Consider the following 22,581-nt stretch of genomic DNA (forward strand, 5'->3'; position numbering starts at 1 on the left):
GCCATGGGGAAGAATATGTAAGATGGAGACCTCTTTGGTCTTGCATAGTTTCTGTCCAGGGATGGAAGCCTAGTTAAATGGAAGACCAAAAAGGTCTTGGTCTTGCCTATTGCAGCCTATGGTTCCATCATGGTTTTTTGCCCCTGTCACAGATGGCTGGGTTTATGGGTCCGACAGCCACCAACCTGTCACGTACAGTACCTAGGGGCAGATTGCAAAGTCTACTATCTTGAGCATTCTGGATCTCGTGCTCATGTAGGATGGAGCCCAAATCGCACCCTGCATTGCCTAGCATGCCCCAATATACTTCACTGCCACCACTGACGTTTTCTGACATGCATGTCAGCCACCTCCGTTTCCATCGGCCAACACACAATTAAAGCTCCCCAGGGTTATGGGTTGCTTAACCCCTTAAAGACGGCCCCATCCGGAAACTACGTCCTCAGAAAGTGGGCTTTAATCCTAGAGGACGTAGTTTTATGCATCCTCTTTGGATTGATGCCCACTGGCCTGAGGACGTGACAGCTCCATGCTGTCGGTGCCCGCAGGTAGCCGACAGCATGGAGCTGTCATCCCAGGATGCGGGCAGCCCCTCCCCCCCCCTCCCCGGTATCCATTGACATCGGACGCGTGCACAGAGGGGCTCGAGCCCCGGGAAATTCAAAATTCCTCTGCTCCTGGCTGTCATGTGTAGCCAAGAGCAGAGGGATGTCACAAGGGACATGATCACTGTCATCCAATGGATGACAGTGATCATGTAAAGTAAAAAAAATTAATTAAAAAAAGGGGTAAAGTAAAAAAAAAAAGTTTTAAAAAGTTAAAAAAAGCTTGCGTTTCATCTCCCCCCACGGATCATATCCGTGAGGGAGGATGAAATGACGTACCTAAGGCCCGCGGATTTATCCGCGGACCTTACCCCAGCTTCTGCGCGCGCCGCTGTCGCCAATATGGCAGGCGCATGCGCAAAAGCTGTGGTAATTTAAAATCTCCCTGCTCTTGGCTACAAAACTTAGCCGAGAGCCTGGAGATTTCACGGTGGCCCGCGGTGAGCGGTTCCTGATCACGTGTTCACCGTTATCCAATGAATAATGGCGATCACATAAAAGTTAAAAAAAGGTGAAGGTTCATCTCCCCTCACCGATGCGATTGGTGAGAGGAGATGAAACTTTTTACTGGAGGCCTCCGTATTTGCACCCCGACGCAATCTTCTTCCGTGAACTTTCCCGTATTCTGCGCATGCGACCGCCGGCAAAACACCGGACACATGCGCAGGAGTCGGGGAGCCCAGGAAACTTTAAATCTCCTTGCTCTCAGCGACCAACGGTCGCCGAGAGCCTAGAGCAGTGACCGGTGGCCTTGTTGAGCGGTCCCCGGTCACGTGAAAAAAAGGTAGCGATCTACCTTTGGCCGGTCTCACATGACCGGATAGGAATTGCGGATTCGGCATGCGTCTGAACCCCGGTATTACGCAGATCAATCGCATTGGATTACACAACTCATTTCACCGTGGGGAACCACAGAAAGATAAAATATAACTTTTATTGGTTTACTTAGATAAAAGAAAAAGGAAATTTTGTGCGTGATAAAGTGATAGTGTTGCTATGCTGATATAAATCACCTTCATGCTAACTTTCTGTTCTGAAAGCCACCGACTACTCCTTTCATTTTGGGCCCCGTTGTGCATCCCGACAAAAGATTAGGGCCACAATGGGTATGTCTCTGAACAGGGGAGAAACAGGGGTATCCATTTTAGGGTGCAAGTCTTCATTCATATGTGTGCTGTACAAAAAAAACTGTTTTTAAAATGACAGTATTGCCAAAAAAACGAAAATCACAATTTTTTCCTTTTACTTTGCTTCAATTCATTCAAAAACTGTGGGGTCAAAATGGGCAGTACACCCCTAGATTCGTTAAAGGGTCTAGTTTTCAAAATGGGGTCACTTGTGGGGGTTCTCTTTGATTTTGGCCACTCAAGAGCTCTACAAATGTGCTATGGGGCCTAAAACGCCTTCAAGGAAAATCTATGTTCTGAAAGCCACCAGCTACTCCTTTAGTTTTGGGCCCCGTTGTGCATCCAGACATAAGATTAGGACCACAATGGGTATGTCTCTGAACACGGGAGAAACAGGGGTATCCATTTTGGGGTGAAAGGCTTGCTTCATGTGTGTGCTATATAAAAAAAAAAAGCTGTTTTTAAAATGACAATTGACAAAAAAGCGAAAATCACAATTTTTTTTCCTTTTGCTTGGCTTGAATTCATTCAAAAACTGTGGGGTCAAAATGGGCAGTACACCCCTAGATAAATTCGTTAAGGAGTCTAGTTTTTAAGATGGGGTCACTTGTGGGGGTTCTCTTTGGTTTTGGCCACTCAAGAGTTCTACAAATGTGCTATGCGGCCAAAACGCCTTCAAGCAAAATTTATGTTCTAAAAGACACCGACTGCTCCTTTCATTTTGGGTCGCGTTGTGCATCCAGACATAAGATTAGGGCCACAATGGGTATGTTTCTGAACACAGGAGAAACGGGGGTATCCATTTTGGGGTGTAAATCCTCATTTTCATGGGCTCTATAGGAAAAAAATATGTCTTTTAAAATGACATATTTGCAAAAATATGAAATTTTATTTTTTTCTCCCCTAAATTGAACTAATTACTGAAAAAAACTGGTGGGGTCAAAATACTCATGACACCCCTCAGTAAATACATTAAGGGGTGTAGTTTTTAAAATGGGGTCATTTGTGGGGTCATCTATTATTCTGACACTTATGAGCCTTTGCAAACTTGGCTTGGTGCAGGAAAACAAAGTGCTCCTCAAAATGCTGAAAAGTAATAAAGTAAGTTAAATTTGTACGTCCTCTAAATGGTAAAAAAAAACACAAGTATTTCAAGTGTGCATTCAGAATAAAGTAAACAGATGAAAATACATATCTTATGAAAAATTTGTACAGTATGTTTGGACATATTTGAGATACTATGGTTGAAAATGTGAAAAAAGGACAATTTTTTTTTCAAAATTTTTCCAATATTGGTACTTTTAATAAATAAACACAAATGATATCGGTCTCTTTTTACAACCTAAATGAAGTACAACATGTGGCGAAAAAACTGTGTCAGAATCACTTGGATATGTAAAGCCTTTATGGAGTTATGCTACGTTCAACGACGCATGTCAGATTTCCAAAATTTGGCTCCGTCACTAAGGCGCAAACAGGCTTCGTCACTAAGGGGTTAAAGCATCAAGGAAACTGACTAAAGTTTTTAAAGCTTTTATTCTTAAAAAGGGTTAATAGTGCTTAGGTAAAAATATAAAAAGGAGATACAAAAGGATAAGTAACATACAAATATACACAAAACAGTATGGAAATAAAAGGAGTAACTATAGAAAATACCAGTCTGTGAAGCTGTTTCACAAAGTCCTGAGTGAGGAGCAGGCGCAGAGGTGGACAGAATGCATTTCGATGTAACTGCTGTGTCCGACACCTTAGTTTTAAAGTGTCTGAGTCACACCTCCGCCGTCCCATTCTGACATTGTTGATGGGTAAGTATAGGTGCAGATCTCTGGATGTAACATTTCGCCCATGTTTCCCCAGGAAGCAATTCCAATATGGAAGTTATGGCCACCATATTTTATATCCTGAATTTTCCTACAAGTGGATAATAAACATGATATGCGACATATGGGTCCCACGATTCGCAGAGAGATGGGAGGGAATGCACAGCATTCATGGTATACTCAGGGTTTTGAAAATATAATTGCTGTTAAACTGGGAGCTTTGAATGACCCATAATCCCCATTATTGATGCTTTCTTTGTCCCATCTCAGTGGAGGGAAATTGCAGTCAGCACGTCTAGATGATGCGTAGTCGAAGCAGGATGAGAGGCAATGGTGGAAATTAGAGATAAGCGAGCATACTCGCTAAGGCTAACTACTCGAGCGAGTAGTGCCTTAGTCGAGTATCTGCCCGCTCGTCTGTAAAGATTCGGCTGCTGGCGGGGAGCGTCAGGGGAGAGCGGGGAGGAACGGAGGGGAGATCTCTCTCTCCCTCTCTCCCCCTGCTCACCACCGCAACTCGCCTGTCAACCGCGCCAGCAGCCGAAACTTTACAGACGAGCGGGCAGGTACTCGACTAAGGCACTACTCGCTCGAGTAGTTAGCCTTAGCGAGTATGCTCGCTCATCTCTAGTGGAAATGTATAAACAACTGACATCTCTTTTAAAACTTGATAACTTTGTTATTCTTACAATAAAGGACTTTCTTGCTGGTCCCATAAGGAGCAAGTGACACCAAAGACCCGTCTGGTACAGGTGTGATGGGAGTGGATTGAATATTGCTGAGCTCTGCTTGGAAGGAAATTTTAAGGCCTATTTACATGCAGAGATAATCTTTTAAAGGATTGAAAGTTTTTAGCGGTCTTTTTGCATAAGTGTTAATGCACACTAATGTCCATTAACACTTTATCATCTTCATTTGAATGTAAATGGCCCTCCAGGAGCGGTTTGCAGAGCCCAGCATGTGATTCATCACACGACCTGCTGCATTGTTCTCCTTTGGGCTGACAGCAGAATACAATGCAGTCTTTTGAGAGATACTTTATCTCTCTGCATATGAACGATGGATTTTAAGTTCTTTTGAAGGGGTTGTCTGGCTAAATGAAGTTCTTAAACCAATTATTTAATTAGTTTGTATGGTATAGGGGGTGGCTACAAAAAGTACTTCTTATTCTGGAGAGCATGGCACATTAGTGTATTACACAGACATCCAATTCATTTCAAAGAGAATCATGTAATTCTCAATTTTTCCTGCAGTAGTGCTGCAGGAAAACTGAACTCTTGCTGCCATGGCATTACAGCTGGTGGATGGGAATCTCAGCAACAGGACATTGAATGTTAAGCTTTCTGCAAGGAGACTCTTCTTACAAAAATTGAATTAGAAAGCTTTATATATGTCTTAATATCATCACTGATATTAGGCATGGAGAGACACCAGGAGCATGCTGGGTGGTACAGCTCCCTAGGCAACTAGAATAGCGGATATAGTGCAAAGAATGAATAGTTGTCCATGGCAGCAATGCATAGTAGCAGTTCTTTGATCTGGTTCTTTGGGGGGGTACTGAGTGAGGGACACCTCTCTATGATGTCAGTGTTGCCTAATGGGCCATATGCAAAGGAATTATCGATACAAGACCACCTCTCTAAGGAAACTTCTAAATGAGTGCTGTCCAAACATATATACTATGTTAAAGCTGCAAGCATAGCCAATTATATTGCATTGATAAACTAGAAAAATTGAAGTGCACAAAAAAACTCCATACACTAGAATCAAACTGTAAAAATACAAGAAAAAGCATGTATGCATAGTAAGACAGCACACCAAATGCATAGAACAAACCTATACCCACAGGAAGATATACGTAAAAACCATTAAAAAGTCCCAAATACAAGACCATACGAGGTGCAGTCAAAAAGACTGTTCCTGCACTATACTCAGTAGAGGCCTTTTTAGACTAGCGTTTTTACTGGTCTATCATAAAAACGGTAAACCGAAAATAAAATGTTTCTGTTTTCAAGCCCAAAGAAATGTATTGAAGTGGAAGGTTTTCAGTTTCAATCCATTTCTGTATTTTCTTTCCCATTTACACTGGATCAAAAGGAGGGTGGTGGTGGCTCTTCAGTGAACTTGGCTCAGTGGTTAGCACTGTTGCCTTGCATGCTGAGGTCCTAAGTTCAAAACTCATCAAGGGCAACACCAACTTTGAAAAACTCCAAAGAGCCATCAACCTTGGTTAGATTTGAACCTACAACTTTAGCACTGCAAGGCAGCAGTGCTAACAACTGAGCCACCACACCTTGTAACACTGGGGTTCTAGGTTCACATCTGACTATGGACAACAACTGCATGGAAGTTGTATGTTCTTATTGTGTTTTACTCTTTTCCTTCTCAAGCATAGTAGCTCAGTCATTAGCACTGCTGCCTTGCAGTGCTGGAATTGTAGGGTCAAATTGATATTGGCCTTGGTGAGATTTAATGCTAGGATCCCAGCATTGCAAAGCAACAGTGCTAAACCACCAAGCCACATTCAAGTATGGTATTGTTTCAGTATAGGACACCATATTAAGCTATAGTGCTGGATCAGTCTTTTTGACTGCACCCTGTATACACAACAGATGGCCACCCTAAGGCCTCATGTCCACAGGCAAAAGAAGAATTAAAATCCGCAGCGGATTTTAACTCTTCTCCTGCCCGCGGATCCGCACCCCACAGGGATGCATTGACCACCCGCGGGTAGATAAATACCCGCGGATGGTCAATAAAAGTGAATTTAAAAAAAAATGGAGCATGTAAAAAAACGCGACATGCTCCATTTTCGTGCGGGTCTCCCGCGGGGACGGCTCCCGCAGGCTTCTATTGAAGCCTATGGAAGCAGTCCGGATCTGCGGGAGACCTAAAATAAGAATAACTTACCCGCAGCGGGCCGGGCACGTCTTCTCTTCCTCACGGCAGGATCTTCTTGCTTCGGCTCGGCGGATGTGCCGAGTGCATCCGCCGGCCGAAGAAAGAAGATCTGGCCGTGAGGAAGAGAAGAGGTGCCCGGCCCGCTGCGGGTAAGTTAATTCTTATTAATTCTTATTTTAAGCGCTCATGTCCGCGGGGCAGGAGGGACCCGCTACGGATTCTCCATGTAGAATCCGTAGCGGGTCGATTTTCCCCGTGGACATGAGGCCTAATAAGTAGTACCATGCCCCATACCTCATAAGATTCAGTAAGCTTCCTGTTCTTTGGACATTGGGGTTAAAAAAAAAGCACTCTAAATTCATGCATAACAAAGTACCATAATAATGTAAACCATAACCTCATATAACAGAACAATATGTAGTCATACTAGGGCGTTATAGCAAATAACAGAATCAGCCTCTTAGAAGAAATAATTCCATAGCGCTAGAATACAGTCTATGAAAAAGCTCAAAAGGAGGGGAGGACATGAGCCCCACGCAGCTCGGATGTTGGTTCCTCTTCAGCCTCTTGGTCCATCTGGGAACGGGAGGTTAACTAAGTCTTATGAGGTGTGAGGGGTGGTAACATTACTTGGGTTGTCCATCTTTATGGTAGATGTTCTCTAAATTGTCTTACTATGCATGCATTCTCATTATTGTATTGTTTCAGTCCAAACCTATATGGCAAAGCAGTCTCTGCTAGTAAATGGTGAAAAATGTTCTTTCCCCCAGATACCAGGAAGGGGTTTATGTTCCACTACATTATTGCTCAGCAGCTTTGAGTGACACAATTTCATTTTGCAAGCTCCGTGTGTTCTTGAATAAAGCATTAATTTTACGCAGCCTTTTGTGTCTTAATAGATACAGGTTTTAGGTTTCCTTCAAGTCAGCTCTGTCTACGCGATACAGTCCAGCAGGATGAGACCTTTTTATATTTACGAATGCCGGAGGCAAAGAGGGCTGAATGCTCTGTTACGGCAGCACACGATGACGTACGAAGCTCTTTCTAATTAGGAACTTGAAGTGATCTGACCATGGTGTCACACGCAAGAGAAAATGAAAACCCTGAGGAATCTGCTTTTCTAATGTGACTTCTCCTATGCAGGAAGAACATCTTTAGAACGATTTTAGCTTTTAGCTGCTGAGGGAAGCTGTGAAAATGTCGGTAAACATGTCAGATATAGCAGTGTATATCCAACTCCATTAATCTCAATTGAAGACAAAAGGAAATTATGATACAGTATAGATTAGAGAAAAGGCAGAATGGAAACTACAATATAGCAGTCATTTTTGTAAAGTATATACGATGGATGCTTGCTGCTGTGTCAACCGCCAAGTTCACACGTCATTGCCATTGTCACTCATGAGAAGCAAACCCACCCCCACCCCCCTCCCAATGCAGAATACACAAGTATAGTCACCATGCTCATAATTCTTATGGATAACGATCTAGACCAAAATCCTCGCAGATATATATTTTTTTACATTGCATGTGCATGGGGTTGCAGATCCCCTATTCACTTACATAGGAGGCGGATCAAGAGCAGATTTGATTCCAATTTGTGGTGTACAAATTAATGTGAAAACTTTGAGGTGTGAATTTAGCCTGTTAACCTATAATAAACTGACGCACTACAGAGATCCATTCTATTTTCTCTTCATTCAGCTTAGGCCTCTTTCACACAGACGACAGCGATATCGCCGTGAGAAAATAAAAGCCCTACTCCAAAAATAAGCCCTAGCTGCATTAAAAAATAAAAAACATCACCTAAGAGGTGCTGTCGGTTTCACCGCACGGCTCTTCAATTCAATGCGTTGGCTGTGATTGGTTCATCCAGCACTGGCTCTGATTGGCTGAGCCACGGCACTCGAGAACCGATCATGGCCAGCGCTTCCTGGAGGCGGGGTTTTTCAAACTTCTGACCAGGAAGTGCTGAGGGAAAACTACAGGCAAGTGTGCCGGGGACCTGAGGAGACATGTGACGAAGCCAGACAGCGCCTCTTAGCTGATGTATTTATTTTTTATGTAGCTGGGGCTTGTTTTAGGGATTTTACAGTAGGATTTCCTTCTGCAAAAGTTGCATTGCACCCCACAATTACCATGTTTTCATGCGATGCAACACAGAGGAAGGCTTCATAGGGAAACATGGGCTACAAAACAAAGCATAACATGGCAACATTTAGCAACCTGTGACTTTTTCTTTTCTCGCAATGTAACGTGTTACGAAACAACGGTAATGTGATAGAACCCATTGGAGAGAATGGGCTTCACATATATGTGATTTGTAGCACTGTCGCATCGCGAGAAAATCACACGTGAAACCGGCCTTAATGTACAGTATAGTTATGTAATTTTTTTTTTTTTAATTCATATTCCTAATTTCCGTACGCAGAATGGCCACTTTATTAAGACGCCGTACTTGTCACGATTTGAGTTTCCCTGTATGGAAATTAGACGTTATCCCGGAATGCAGCATCAAGCCAAGTAGCAATTTTTTCCATGGATCAGGATCACTGAGAGCCCATATTAAAATGGGAAAATTTGAGCAATCTGCGCGACTTTAATCGAGGAATGGTCATTAGTGCTATCCTAGCCAGGATTTCATACACTGCCAACTTTTTAGGGTATTCTCCTGCAATGGTGGCCATGAATTGTTGAGAATGGTGCAGTCGGGGAAAAATATCCTAGCTGCGGAATATGTTGGCGCTATGCAAATAATAATAAATGGGATCCTTTTAGATGTTGAGAACTCATGGACTAAAGGGTTCGGAGGGGTAGGTCTAGAATTATTCTGACCAGGGGCGTAACTATAGGGGATGCAGGGAATGTGGTTGCTCCCAGGCCCAGGACCCTTACGGGGCCCATAAGGCCTTATCTTCTCTATATAAGGAGTTTAATAGTATGTATAAAGCATTATAATTGGGGACCCTGTTACAGATTTTGCATTGGGGCACAAAAGCTTCAAATTGAGACCCTTTTAGACACAACGAGAATCGCTCAAGGCCTTCTTTTGAGCGATTTCTCGTTCAGTCTAAAGGCCCTTTTACATGGAGTGATCGCTCAAAACCATCTATTGTACTTTTGTCCATGAACTGTGTATAATGCTGTTCGGAGAGCGAACCAGATCTGTCTTTCTGAAAAAGTTATGACCTGTATTACTGTAAATTAAGTGAGAATTTGTATTACTTTGTTTAGATTTTGAGAAAAGTTCAGAATCTCTCTCTCTACAGCATGGGAAATACTAAGTAGTTTTAACGTGATGGACTGTCTTTGTGGTGTGTATTACTGTAGAGTGATGAGCACTTAGCCTAGCAATACATTTGTAATGACAGCAACAGCAAAGTTTTATCTTAGGCCATTTGTGGATAATAAAAATTCCCTAAAATCATGCCATTTACTGTATATAGATATTACCTCAATTCCTGATAACATAATTGATCTACACTCTTGCAAGTTGTTGAAATCAGACCTGATGATAAAATGGTAATAGTTGATGACAGAATATTGTTGTTTAAACATTTTACAATATTTCTATAAATATGAAACTTTAGTAACTTGATAAGATTCAGTACTATTCTGCTTTTTTCCTGTGTGATTTATGTAATATTACTCTAAGCTATGAATGACAACATTTGTCGGCTTGCTTTTGTGCTAACTTACATTTGGTAGGTTAGCGCAAAGTAAAGCATAAGTGAATGAATGAGGAAGTATGACTACAGGGTGGCACTACACAAGGTATGTTTTTGTAGTCTATAACCAGGGTGACACATAAATCTGCATAGAAGCTATAGATCCAGAGTGGAAGGAGATTTTCATCTAAAGACTGTAAAGATTTACACAACTTTTTTTGACCAATATATCTATTTCTTATACCTGGCATTGTCCAGGTAGCCTTGCTGTCCTTGATGCACAGGCTCTGTATTTCTCTTTTTTTTTTGAACTTGTAACTCCCCCTGTTCTGAAGTCTCTGCAGCCCTTGATGTTTTGTCTGTTTTTAGACTCATTCTTAAGTGATGGGTCACATTGTTCACTTGTCTCACTTGCTCACAGTAATTTAACTTTCTTTACTTTTGGCTGCACTTGTCCTGATGGGTTTCCCTTTTTTTGGAGACTTTCTGGATCCACCACAGAACTAAATGTATTCACCACACTGAATCAGATGGGGAAATCATGTTCTTTGAGGAAAAACGAGATTATAATTTGTTTTGAAAACGTTTATATAGGGCCAATGTATTTAGCAAAACCAAAACCCAAGAATTTGTCTGATCTCTTAACCTCACCTTACGTGCAGATAAAACCTGATTCTCGTACAAGATATAAAGCAGGAACAGGTCCAAAACACTATCTCCTAATCCGCTAACAATAAAACCCACCTACCTGACTTTGCCACACTATGGACTATACTTCTACCCAAATGTAACAAATATCTTACCATCCCTTATTCATACCGCCCCATTGGCTAACCACTTACAACTGAGGGGGGTCCAGGTAACCACTACAGTCCTCTAACATTTCAATTAAACACTCCCATTTGGAATTAGATGGTTATCAAAATCTATACAGTACTGGTGTTTAATAGTACCCAGACAACCTTCATTGGTTTACACCCTATATATTACCCCATGCATCAATTGTCTAGAAATTTACTTTCTCACCTGGAAACAATAACCATGTTCATGTATATTGGGAGTAAATCTTCTAAGAATAATCAAAATTCTGAAACTGCCATATCTTTTACAAACCAATATAACTGAAAGACAAACGAAAGGTAAGCTTTCTCTTCCATTCATTTATTAGAGGGGGTCAAATAATCAAAAGTTGCCGTTCATATTCTCCTACAGCCCTACTGACAATGAGGTCTCAACCTCCCAGATATTAGCACACTTGAATTGGCTACCACTACTAATATCATAGGAGACTGGCTAACGTACTCTTCTACCTGCACTGAATATCGGGTAGGTGGCAGAACCTAAGGAAAATAAAACACCTTCCAGCCCAACACTCACTCGATCTCACACTAATTCAAAACCTGACTTACCAGCAAAGCGCACTCAATTGTTCACACCTAGGCTAAATAGGGAATCTGATCCCTACCACATGTGGTCATCTTAAAGGCTCTAAATGATTCCTCATGTTACAAGAACTCCAAACCTGATACCCTAATCTTCCCTTTCTGCTCTTTGATTATGATCAGGCCCATCGCTATACATACAGCATATTAGCTTATTTAGTGCCAGGAAAAATTGGATTTTTACCTGTGTCTTGATCTCTAACCCTAATATTTCAAGAAGCCATATCCCATGCTTGTATAAATTTATTTCTACCTGGTTTGAAGCCTCTTCTAGTTGCTGAATGGATGACAGCGATCCCTTCCATAGCGGTTTCTACTCTCCTTAACATTGGAATGTACTCACAAAATACTACCTCCAGCTAGGTACTTTAGAGATGGCTGTCGCGATTTTCACATAATTGTAGATTTCTCCACATAGGGGATCTTTGTCAGTATTTTCTCCACAGATGCCTTCCCAAAATGTGGATCCTTTAGACACTGATATTTACTGCTAAAAACTGGTTCATGACTTTACAAAATCCCACCTAACTTTGTTTCATTATGCCCCTACATGGCCAGTATATGGATGGCTCGATCCTAACACCTATAGCTACACTAAGGTAGCATAAAACTACATCATGTTTCATCTGCTGCAAAAAAGGCTTTTTTACAGGTCTGGGGCACCTTCTTTGAAACTATTTTTGGAGAAATTATCTTCATTATGCCAAATAGACTGGGCAGAGTCATCTGTAAGAGGGAAAAAAATACCAGTGTCTTTCAAACTGACGCATACAGCTAAAGATAAAACACCACTTCACTTTGACAGCATGGTATTTAGATTGGGACGGGATAGGTGACTCACCACCCATTCCTTAACAACTGGCAAAACTCTAGAAGTTAAAGGGGTTGTCCCGCGCCGAAACGGGTTTTTTTTTTTTCAACCCCCCCCTCCCGTTCGGCGCAAGATAACCCCGATGCAGGGACTGAAAAAAAAAAAATGCACAGCGCTTACCTGAATCCCCGCGCTCCGGTGACTTCTATACTTACCGGTTGAAGATGGCCGCCGGGATCCTCTACCTCCGTGGACCGCAGCTCTTCTGTGCGGTCCATTGCCGATTCCAGCCTCCTGATTGGCTGGAATCGGCACGTGACGGGGCGGAGCTACACGGAGCCCCATTGAGAAGACAAGAAGACCCGGACTGCGCAAGCGCGTCTAATTTGGCCATTTGACCATTTTAGACGGCGAAAATTAGACGGCAACCATGGAGACGAGGACGCCAGCAGCGGAGCAGGTAAGTGAAAAACTTTTTATAACTTCTGTATGGCTCATAATTAATGCACAATGTACATTACAAAGTGCATTATTATGGCCATACAGAAGTGTATAGACCCACTTGCTGCCGCGGGACAACCCCTTTAAGACCATGGGATCCACTGACAATCTGATTTCCCTTCTATCCCCTCCCCCTCTCCTCAGTTTTTTTTCCTCCTTTTTTTAATCAAGTTGAAATGTGATTAGTGTGTTTTATATGCCACTCGCCCTGTTTAACTGGGTCTCACTTGATCTTTATGCTTGACGAATTACTGTAGAATTGCCCGGTCCATAGATTGGAACCCACCAGGCATGAAAACATGCCAAAAATAAAATTTTGCCTTGACCACCCTGAAATGTTTTGGATACGTTCAAGTTGAGGTTATTGACTTTCATAACCCCATCCCATGGACGTAATGCTCACGTTATTCCCAGAAGGGTATCAGGATATGTATATACCCTAAATCAAGAAACGAGGCCTGTACAAGCCATAACCATATAAACTCGGAAATATATGGAAACGTTTTGCTGAATAAAAAAAACCTTTATTTTGAGATCCAATTTACAGCATTTAGTATTATAGTATCCAGTCTGTAGCTATATTTTTACTTTGGCTGTTTTTCTAATGAGGGAACAGTGCAAAAACCCAGATGAATAGTAATGATGTCTTGATTTGTAAAGCTTCAGATACAGAAGAGAACGTACTTTTTCACATCACTGTGCTGGCAGTTTATTTTATAGTTTGCAGAAAATATTAATGGCTATAGGGTGTCTTAGCGACACTTGGAAGGATTGAGCCTGACATCTGGCTACTCAGCCAAGAAATGTAGCTATCATCTTCATCCATAGCTTTCACTCACATGACTGGCCAGTAAACAAATGCCTGCTGTTCTCTATGGTGACTGATTGCATCTTTACTGTCACAATTTAATATGTGCCTCTTAGAAGGGGTGATGGAATCAATGGCGGTAATATAGCTTTACAGCATGATCTTAATATATATTATCTGTTGTAGTTTACCTTAAATACGCAGTTTGTGTTTTTATGTAAACTTTTTAATGAGTATTCTAAATCTCCCAAAAAGGTCAATACATGTTTTTCAAATTTTATCTCGGTGCTGGCAGGTCTTTTATATCCCTGCATGATATGATTGCATACAGTAAGAAATGTTTGGCACATAATATTGAGAGTTTAAAACTACACTTAGAATTGCAAACCAAGTGACTTCACATATAGAAGTGGTTTATGTGAGATTAGAAAACCATGGCTGCTGTCATCCAGGAAGAGGGCTACTTTCAACTATGGGCTATGCCTGTCATTACATCTCAGCCACACTTAACTAAATAAGGGTCCCTTCACGCAATACGCATTTAATGGGGTCCATTGAGTTCAATGGGCTCATTCTCACCTCTCTTTTGCACGCTCACAAAAAAACGCAGCATGCTCTATTTCTATGCAAGGTCCCCATAGAAGTCTACGGGAGGTGCTGTCCTGCACCCATGTGAACTGGCCCTGCAAGTGCTAAAAGGAGAGTAATAATAAAAGTGCATTGACAGCACAAATGTGTTGTCCTTTAAGTGAGTGTTTTTGCACATATGCTCGTGTGAGCTGCAGATACAATCCACGGAGTCAACCTGTTTCTGAAAATAAAACACAAAGCCATCCATGTTCTTGTAATTCTGGACAAACCCCTTTTAATTTCTTTGTCAAGTCCTTTTCACTCCATAAGAAACAGGATTTATCCTGTAATTGTGTATTGAACTCACGTCTGCCTTTTACTAGAGGACTACATAGTGAGTTCCCCTTTTTGCCAACAAGCTCGTATTTGGTAAGGCTTTGTTCACATTTTCTAGTCTAGTGGTCCTTTTACGTGGACTATCAGGCCTGAATCTTCCTCCAAACACTTGTTCATCCAACAGTCAGACCATGGATGACCTCATTCATTGGTTGTTCTGTTTCAGTGAGTATAAAAATGCTTACTGATTGGCTGTCCATCCTCCTGTGTGATTATAATTACGATTGTTTGTCCCCATCTGCGAATGCTCAGCTCGTGTGAAATAAAATAAAATGAGCATCAATTAACATGCATTTCAATTGCTGCTCGCTAGATTAGGCTAAGAACTTGTCTGAAATAGTGCTTTAGTGTAGTTAACAAGTTGTATGTATGAAAAGTGTTATACAGCACATTCAGCATCCATGTAGAACTTCCTGAAGTTTTTCCCATAAAAGTTGGCTAGTCTGGAGAAGGAAAAAAAAGTTGGATAGAGAAGATCTTTTTTTTCATTGTATTGGAAATCTGCATTTTCCAGCAGTCAGCTGTGACTGGTTTTTCCATTGAATACTTGTCAGATGGAGTAGCAGGGTTTTGATTCTTCCTTTTTTACATTTGGTATGTACTTTCATGGTTGGCAAAAAATTTTGTTCCCATAATATGATTATTTTTTGTTTCCTGCCAAGTCTAAACTCTTGGCAGACCTGCACAATAGCAGGCTGAAATGTGTTTCCTCCATCAAAATACAGATTTGGAAGCAATTGAAAATCACTGTGAGCCAGACCTGGGATTATAGAGAATGCGGAAATTCTTTAAATCCCATGCCTTCGGTGGCATAATTGGTGGCCTCTCCTGTGATCTCTTGGTGCAAAGTTTCATTTATTAAATTGTTTGTATGAACAAAGGTCTTGGATTATATTGTATATACACTGATCCACCGTGACATTAAGGGTGGCTTCACATTCAGAGTAAATGCTGTGTATTTTGCTGCAGAAATTTCACAGCATTAAACAGTGCAGGCCATGTGAAAGATTTTTCGAACATCTCCTATACATGAAGTGGAAATGTCCCACAATGAGGCGGCAGCATTTTTTAAAAATACTGTGGATTCTCAATTAGCTGCATACCTAGTTATGCGGCGGACTTCAAACCTTGAAATACAAGGGTTAAAATCCATAACAGATCTGCTATAAAACAATTTGGCCACTGTGGATTTCCAGCATATTTGTTGCGGCTTTTCCACTGCACAAAACCCGCATTGAATATGGCATGAGTCGATCACCACCAAAATTCATACCACTTTGTACGGAGTTTGACATGAATCTGCAGCAGATTTCACCCTTGCAATTGAAGGGGTGTAGTGTATTGCGGATCTGCATCAAAATTCTTACCAAATGTTCAGAAAATCCACACCAAACAGGCTACATGTGAACCCATCCTAAGGCATTCTTCCCAGACAGCAAAAACTGTCTGTGATTGAAACCCCGACAAGTTGCAGCAGCCAGTTGCTTCACAATCTTGCTAATTAATGCTGACAAGATTTTGTAGCTTTCAGCTACCGCAGGTGGATGAGGTTTTGGCCACGAGTCGTTAAAAGCTTTGGTGGGTAAGTGACTAATATCTTATCACAATAGCAAGTGAACAGTCCATTCTTGAAGTGGATGTGCTGGAAATCGCCAAAAATGGGCAAGTGTAAGGATTTAAGTAACTTTTACCAGGACCAAATTGTGATGGCTAGATGACTTGGCCAGAGCATTGCCAAAACAGCAGGTCTTGTGGGGTGTTCCTGCTATGTAGTGGTTAGTACCTAGCAAGTGGTCCAAGAATTGACAACCATTGACTGGGTCATGGGTGTCCATCACTCATTGATACGTGTGAGTAGTGAAGCCTAGCCTGCCTTGTTCAGTCCTTCAGACTTGCAACTGTAGCACAAATTGTTGAAAAAGTTAAAGGAATTTTCCGGGGACTTGCATATTGATGATCCATACTGAGGATAAATCATCAGTATCAGATAAGTGGATGTCTGTTGCCCAGGACTCCACCAGTGAGCTGTTTAAAGAGGCTGCCTTCACTGCATGCCCAGAGCAGCTCCATACATGTCATAGCAATGGAGCCAGGTATAGCAGGTCAATCCCATTCACTTGAATGGGACTGAGCTGCACTTAGGACACATAATAAATGAATGTGATGTTACTTGCCTCTTCAAACAGTTGATCGGTGAAGGTCCTGGATGGAGGATCCCTACTGATCTGATAATGAAGACTTAAATACTGATGCACTATCCTCAGGATAAGTCCTGGAAAACTCCCTTTAAAGCTAACTATGGCAGAAAAGTGTGAGAGCACACAGTACATCGCAGCTTGCTGCATATGGGGCTGTGTATACGCAGAGTGATCATAGTACCCATGTTGACCCCTCTCCAATACCTAAAATGTCTACAAGTGTCACTCGAGCATCACAAGTAGACCGTGAAGTAATGGAAGTAGGTGGGCGAGTCTGATAATCGCCTTCTCTTTTACATAATGTAGACGGCTGGGTGTGCGCGCGTACCTTATCGGGGGACGATCTGGCAATGCTCTGTAGGAAGATGGCAGACCAGCGAAGGCAGTGTGATGCTTCGGACAATATTATACTGGGAATCTTTTGGGGTCCTGCTAGTCATGGTAACAAACTCCTGGTTTGCTTTAATTCCTTGGTAAATTGCTTTGGCCAATGTCAAACGGAATTGGCATCACTGAATAAGTGTGGCAACGTGATCTGACCTGACAAAACCATTTTTCCTACAGTAAGCAAAAATTATAAGAGGACACCAAACCTTTTCAGCCTTCCCTAGTATTGTATGGCAGGTTTCTGTTTTTCTATTTTACACAGTGAACTAGGTTTAGATTTCATACCAGCTTGGTACATGGTACACACTTCAAACTTTGGAATTGGTACTCAGTTGGGCTCAGGTTTCACTGTAAACAAGAAGGGTTACCTACAGAGAGGACAACCCTATAGAGGGAAAGTTTCTCCTTGTCATCTCTACCATGATACATTTTTTTCCATTTTTGTGAAGACAAAAAAAATCTAAACTAAACTCGATACAAATGTTAAATAGATTTTGACATTGTGAATTTCCATGAAATACTGTAGTGTTTTGGGCATTAGGTCGGAGTCAAGGCGCAGCCAAATGAGGGCGGGCAACAAGGTCAGGCAATCCAGGGTTGGTACACAGATATTGATGCAGTACAGATGGCTAAGCAAAGACGTGGTCAGAAGACAACCAGGGGTCGATATATGGAGATACCAGTGTAGCACAGAGGGGTAAGCAGAGACGTGGTCAAGAGACAAGCCAGGGGTCGATATACGGAGGTCAATCTTCTTATTGCAGGCAAGAAAAAAGGAGAGCTTGATTAAAGGCTGATAGGCGCTATAAAAACACAAGGAATGCAGGGCCAGGTTTATATATGGAGCTAACTGGGGAAGGTACAAGACGCGGGGTGGACCTAAACCGGGAAACATAGAGCCAGGAACAGGGGACAGGGGATAAGGAACAAGGTACTAGGAATCGGGGAGTTAACCAGCATGCTGAATAGTTCAATCAGTAGAAACATCACCTGATGCACATCAGGTCGCAGGTTCGAGTCCTGACAAGTACGTGGTGTAGTTACATTTATGAAGCCGTGGAACTAAGTCCTAAGCAATTTAAGTTGACGTTCTTTGTATAAGGAGCATAGTGAGTTTTTCACCACTCTGGATCAGATTACCACCCAAAGTTTGTATGATAGCTCACTACTTATCCACTTCTCCCATTTTAGCTTGTAAGTGTGTTTATGTGTGCTAAGCAGTGAAAACCATTAAGTACTCAGTATTTATTAACAAAAGAGCCACAGAGGAGCGTCCTTTTGTACATAAATGCTTGAAGTGTGTGTGTTACCGGGCCAGCAGTGATTAATTAAAATGTAGCAAGCTACCTGTTGATTTTCATAAGCTGCTGTAGAGGGGTTGGAATGTTTAGACATGAGTGTCATAAATGTATGAGATTTGTATATGGATAGAAATAGAAGAAAAATCTCAAAGTTTACCCAAAAAAACTGTTCATAGTAAAAAACCTAGATTAAATAATGTCCTGCTATTTTTGACCTCTGCTTACTTAAAATAAATGTGTAAACCTGGTATGGATATAAAGTTCTGCTTAGCGTAAAGGCTATGAAAAACATTTTATTCTTGAAAGATCAATACACACACATCTTACTAAGTTCCTGCATAAAAAAGGTTGTGTTTTTTTTGCATTGAGTTTTCCTTTCCATGCATTTAAAAAACCTCATACTTGATTTGCAGGCTCTCCTACATTCAGGTTTCTGGCTCAGGGATGTGGACATCACTGATCAGCTGGTCTCATGAAAACACACAAGGTCATCTCCCCCCTCCTCTTTCAGAGGATGTAAGCATCCTCTCTGATTAGCTGCTGGTACTTTTTCTTCCTTGCTGCTAAAAGCTGAAAATTCAGCGGAGCAAATAGTAGCTTTCTCTCCTCTCTGCCCTGCTGATCTCCTCTACTATCCCCCGGCACCATCCTACAGCACTCTGTAATAGCTCAGTGGAGAAACCGTGAATGCATATTCACAGCAGAGGAGAAGCTGTCAATTCATTCTGACCAAATTTGCTAATATTTCGGTCCAACAGTGCCCTGGAAAACTATACAAACATTGAAATCAAACAATCAGATTTTTAATGAGAACCAATTGAAAAAGGTCTTTATTTCCAAAAGGACATTGGGGAAAATTTACTAAGCCCAACATTTCCTGCTCCAGTCTTAGTACGATTCCTTCCAGTGTATGGTGCACTTAATACATAAAGAGGCAAGGCGCCTCTGCATGTACTCGGCGCATTCCCAACAGGTCTTTGCGTTTTCTGAGGGACTATGCTTGGTCCCGACCAGGTGTAAATTTCTAGTATAATTTACGCAAGCTTCTAGCATAAATTATACATCTGTTGGTATGAGGCTGCCAAGCAGTGCTTGCTTAAAAATAAGCCATTTCTGTACATCTGCATTCTGGCATACAGCATTTTTGTAAATGTCCCCCAATAAATATAAAAAAATATAAAAAATGCTAAGTTGTACATAGCCCTTAAAAATAAGAGTCAATGAATCTGTTGCATGAATAACAAAATTATAGCCTGTAAGACACTATTCCCCAAAATGGAGTACCTGGTAACCATAAATTGTGTGGAACATGTCCTTATGTCAATGTAATGTAATGGTTATTATACTGCTGTTCTTACTGAGAAATTAATGTTGTGTTCTTTTTATCCTAGTTGACTTCAAGCCTCATGCCAATATGGATACCACACATCACATGCTCCTTTTTGGATGCAGCTCCCCCGCTTCCACTGAAGAATACTGGTATGTGGGTCTCCGTAATCTGTCAGTGTTGAATAAAAGAATAGAGCATACAGTATGTAATTCACATTTTAGTTCGACTTTCTTCCCATTTATTTCTAATGACCGGATTCTCTTTAATTGCCCTAGTTATGATAAATCACCCTAAAGAATAAAAATTGATGTCAACTAATATATTATCATTACTAATAGACATGCTATTTTGGCACAAATGATGAATGTGTGTTAGTAAATACCATTGAGAAAGGATGAGCTACATTCAACATGATTAGGACTCGCAGGACAACATTCTGTTGGTCGTTGATGGATGCGGTTATAGCAGCATGCATGTTCATCAAACAGATGTATCAAGCTCCAAAGTAATATTGGTTTTGTCTACTTCTGACATAGCATGCTCTGTGTACTAATACAGCGCAGAACCTCTTGCCAGCAGATACTGCAACTTATTAACATTTTAAAATGGATTTCTCAGCAAAACCTGAAATGGCAAAACAAATGGTAAACACATTTATCACGTTTATTTACATATTGGCCTTTTTTTTTATTCCAGAGCCATTTTTCCACAAAGAAAAAAAAATCTTCCTACCTGTTGCCACTTTTTTTTTTAAAGCAAGTGTTAGCGCAATTTTTGCTTTTCGATATACTGTGGGTGCCATATTTGATAAGAATAATGTACAGGCCTGGAGAGCCTTTCAAAGACCACACGTCTACATCATGTGTCCCAAAAGAGTCTGTCTTTATTTAGGCGGGTAAAAGTTTAAATAAGGTTTCAACACAGGAAGTTAGGTAATTTAGGATACAGTTACATTATTTAGTGTGCTGATTGGTCATTCTCAGAGGGAGGTATTTGTGAGGTAGCTGTGAGATCATTCACCCGGGTGGGGCTTCCCTTGAGCATGCTTTATTCATTCTTGACCTGTGGTCCGAAGGGAATACTTCCTGTTTCTCTCTCTCTCTCTCTCGCTCGCTCTCTCGCCATTTCCTGTCCCTTTACACAAAGACATTCCTAGATAAGTAGTTTTCTGCTGGTTAGAACCAGTTTGAACAGTTTATGGACACAAAGCACTGCTCCTTCAATTCTTGTGGGGGGGCGATGTCCCCTTCCCCCAGAGGTTTAGATTAGAGACACAATATAGCATCTTCACAGTTGATAAAAATACAGACAAAATGGCGAACCTTTCAGCCATCTCCAACAATTGGAACAGCTATTGTATCAGCTTATCTTGTTACTAGCAAAGTGGCAATTGCTTGTCACGTCATAATAAGCTCGTTCAAAAGTGATAATCGATAAGTAGTGGCATCCTGTTGTTACTTTTGTAAATCTAGCATGTACAGTGCACTTCTGTGTCTGTCAGTAATTAAAAAAACAACAATGAAACTAATTAACAAATGTTACTATTGATGATTTACACTCTTACATTAATAATTAGTCGAAGCACATTTCCCTCCAAAACTAAGAATGGTCTTATAGTAAATCAGAAATTATAAAATTACATTAAAGGGGTTTCCAGGGAGAATACTATTGATGACCCATCCTCAGGTTAGGTTAATAATTGTTGAGCGGCTGGGGTCCATCGCTTAGGACCCCGATTGTGCCACAATTACACAGAGGTCAGAGCGGAAGCAGTGGAAATCTCCACCCCGACCTCTGTGTAGTGGCCGGCACTTGTAACTGCAGACATGACTCCAATTGATTTCAGTGAGAGCCGCACTTGCAATTACAAGATTCGGCCACTACAAAGAGGTCAGAGCAGAGACTTCCACTTCTGCACCTCTGCAGAATTGCGGTACAGTCAACTGATTGGTCAGAGTCTGAGCGACGGACCCCAGCCGATCACCTATTGATGACCTAACCTGAGGCTAGGTCATCCATAATATTCTTCCTGGGAATCCCCGTTAATGTTATTTCATAAATTCTGATTTACTATTCGACCATTTCTTAGTTTTGGATGTAAACGTGCTTCGAGTAATTTTTGTTTAGAGAGTGTTTCGGCATAATAAATAATTTCTTAGACTTGCTTTTTGTGAGTCTGTTGGGAGAAGTGAAGTGCCGGTGATACCGCTGTATTTGCAGCAACCTGTATAGATTCAGCATCGTTGCTCACATGCCTCCTACTACTTATGCAACCCTATCCTTTCTATTCCCAGCTGGCTGGTTGAGGAATATTCCATTGCTTCATTTTTTTCCTTTTTTTTTTCTTCATATGCGTCACTTAACCCCCCTACAGTTTACCACAAACAGGGCTGATTCTCCAGGAAAAAGACATCACAGTTTGGCTAAACTGGGCTCGTTCTGCTAAAAAGGGCTGTGCTTCCAGTTCTATCAGTGCTACTGACATGCTTTAAATGTCATTTTAAAGCCAAAAAAAACATGTTCCTAGCACTGATAGAATGGCAGCTACAGCCCTTTGAAGTGGTGTCAGGAATAATGAATTTACAGCTGTCATGTCTGTATGCAGAATGGGGCTGGGGGGGGGGGGGAGCTGCAGTAGGGAAGTAGCAGACCACATAGAGCGACCTGTAATATTCTCCTGTCCCATGAGAGAGGTAACATGGACTTTTGTTCATGT

At 41.4% G+C, this 22,581-nt stretch overlaps 1 protein-coding gene across 5 annotated transcripts in view; it reads left to right on the forward strand.

The window, feature by feature from the left end:
- The window catches only part of PAM (peptidylglycine alpha-amidating monooxygenase), a 162,870-nt gene that overhangs the window by 33,655 nt on the left and 106,634 nt on the right, over positions 1 to 22,581 (forward strand). For all 5 annotated transcript variants that reach the window (XM_066603028.1, XM_066603030.1, XM_066603032.1 and 2 more), the window contains exon 5: positions 19,927 to 20,014. In XM_066603028.1, coding sequence (XP_066459125.1) covers positions 19,927 to 20,014 — 88 coding nt within the window. The remainder of the gene's footprint in view (positions 1 to 19,926; positions 20,015 to 22,581) is intronic.

Source organism: Eleutherodactylus coqui, chromosome 5 (genome assembly GCF_035609145.1).
Source record: "Eleutherodactylus coqui strain aEleCoq1 chromosome 5, aEleCoq1.hap1, whole genome shotgun sequence".
Taxonomy (NCBI): Eukaryota; Metazoa; Chordata; class Amphibia; order Anura; family Eleutherodactylidae; genus Eleutherodactylus; species Eleutherodactylus coqui.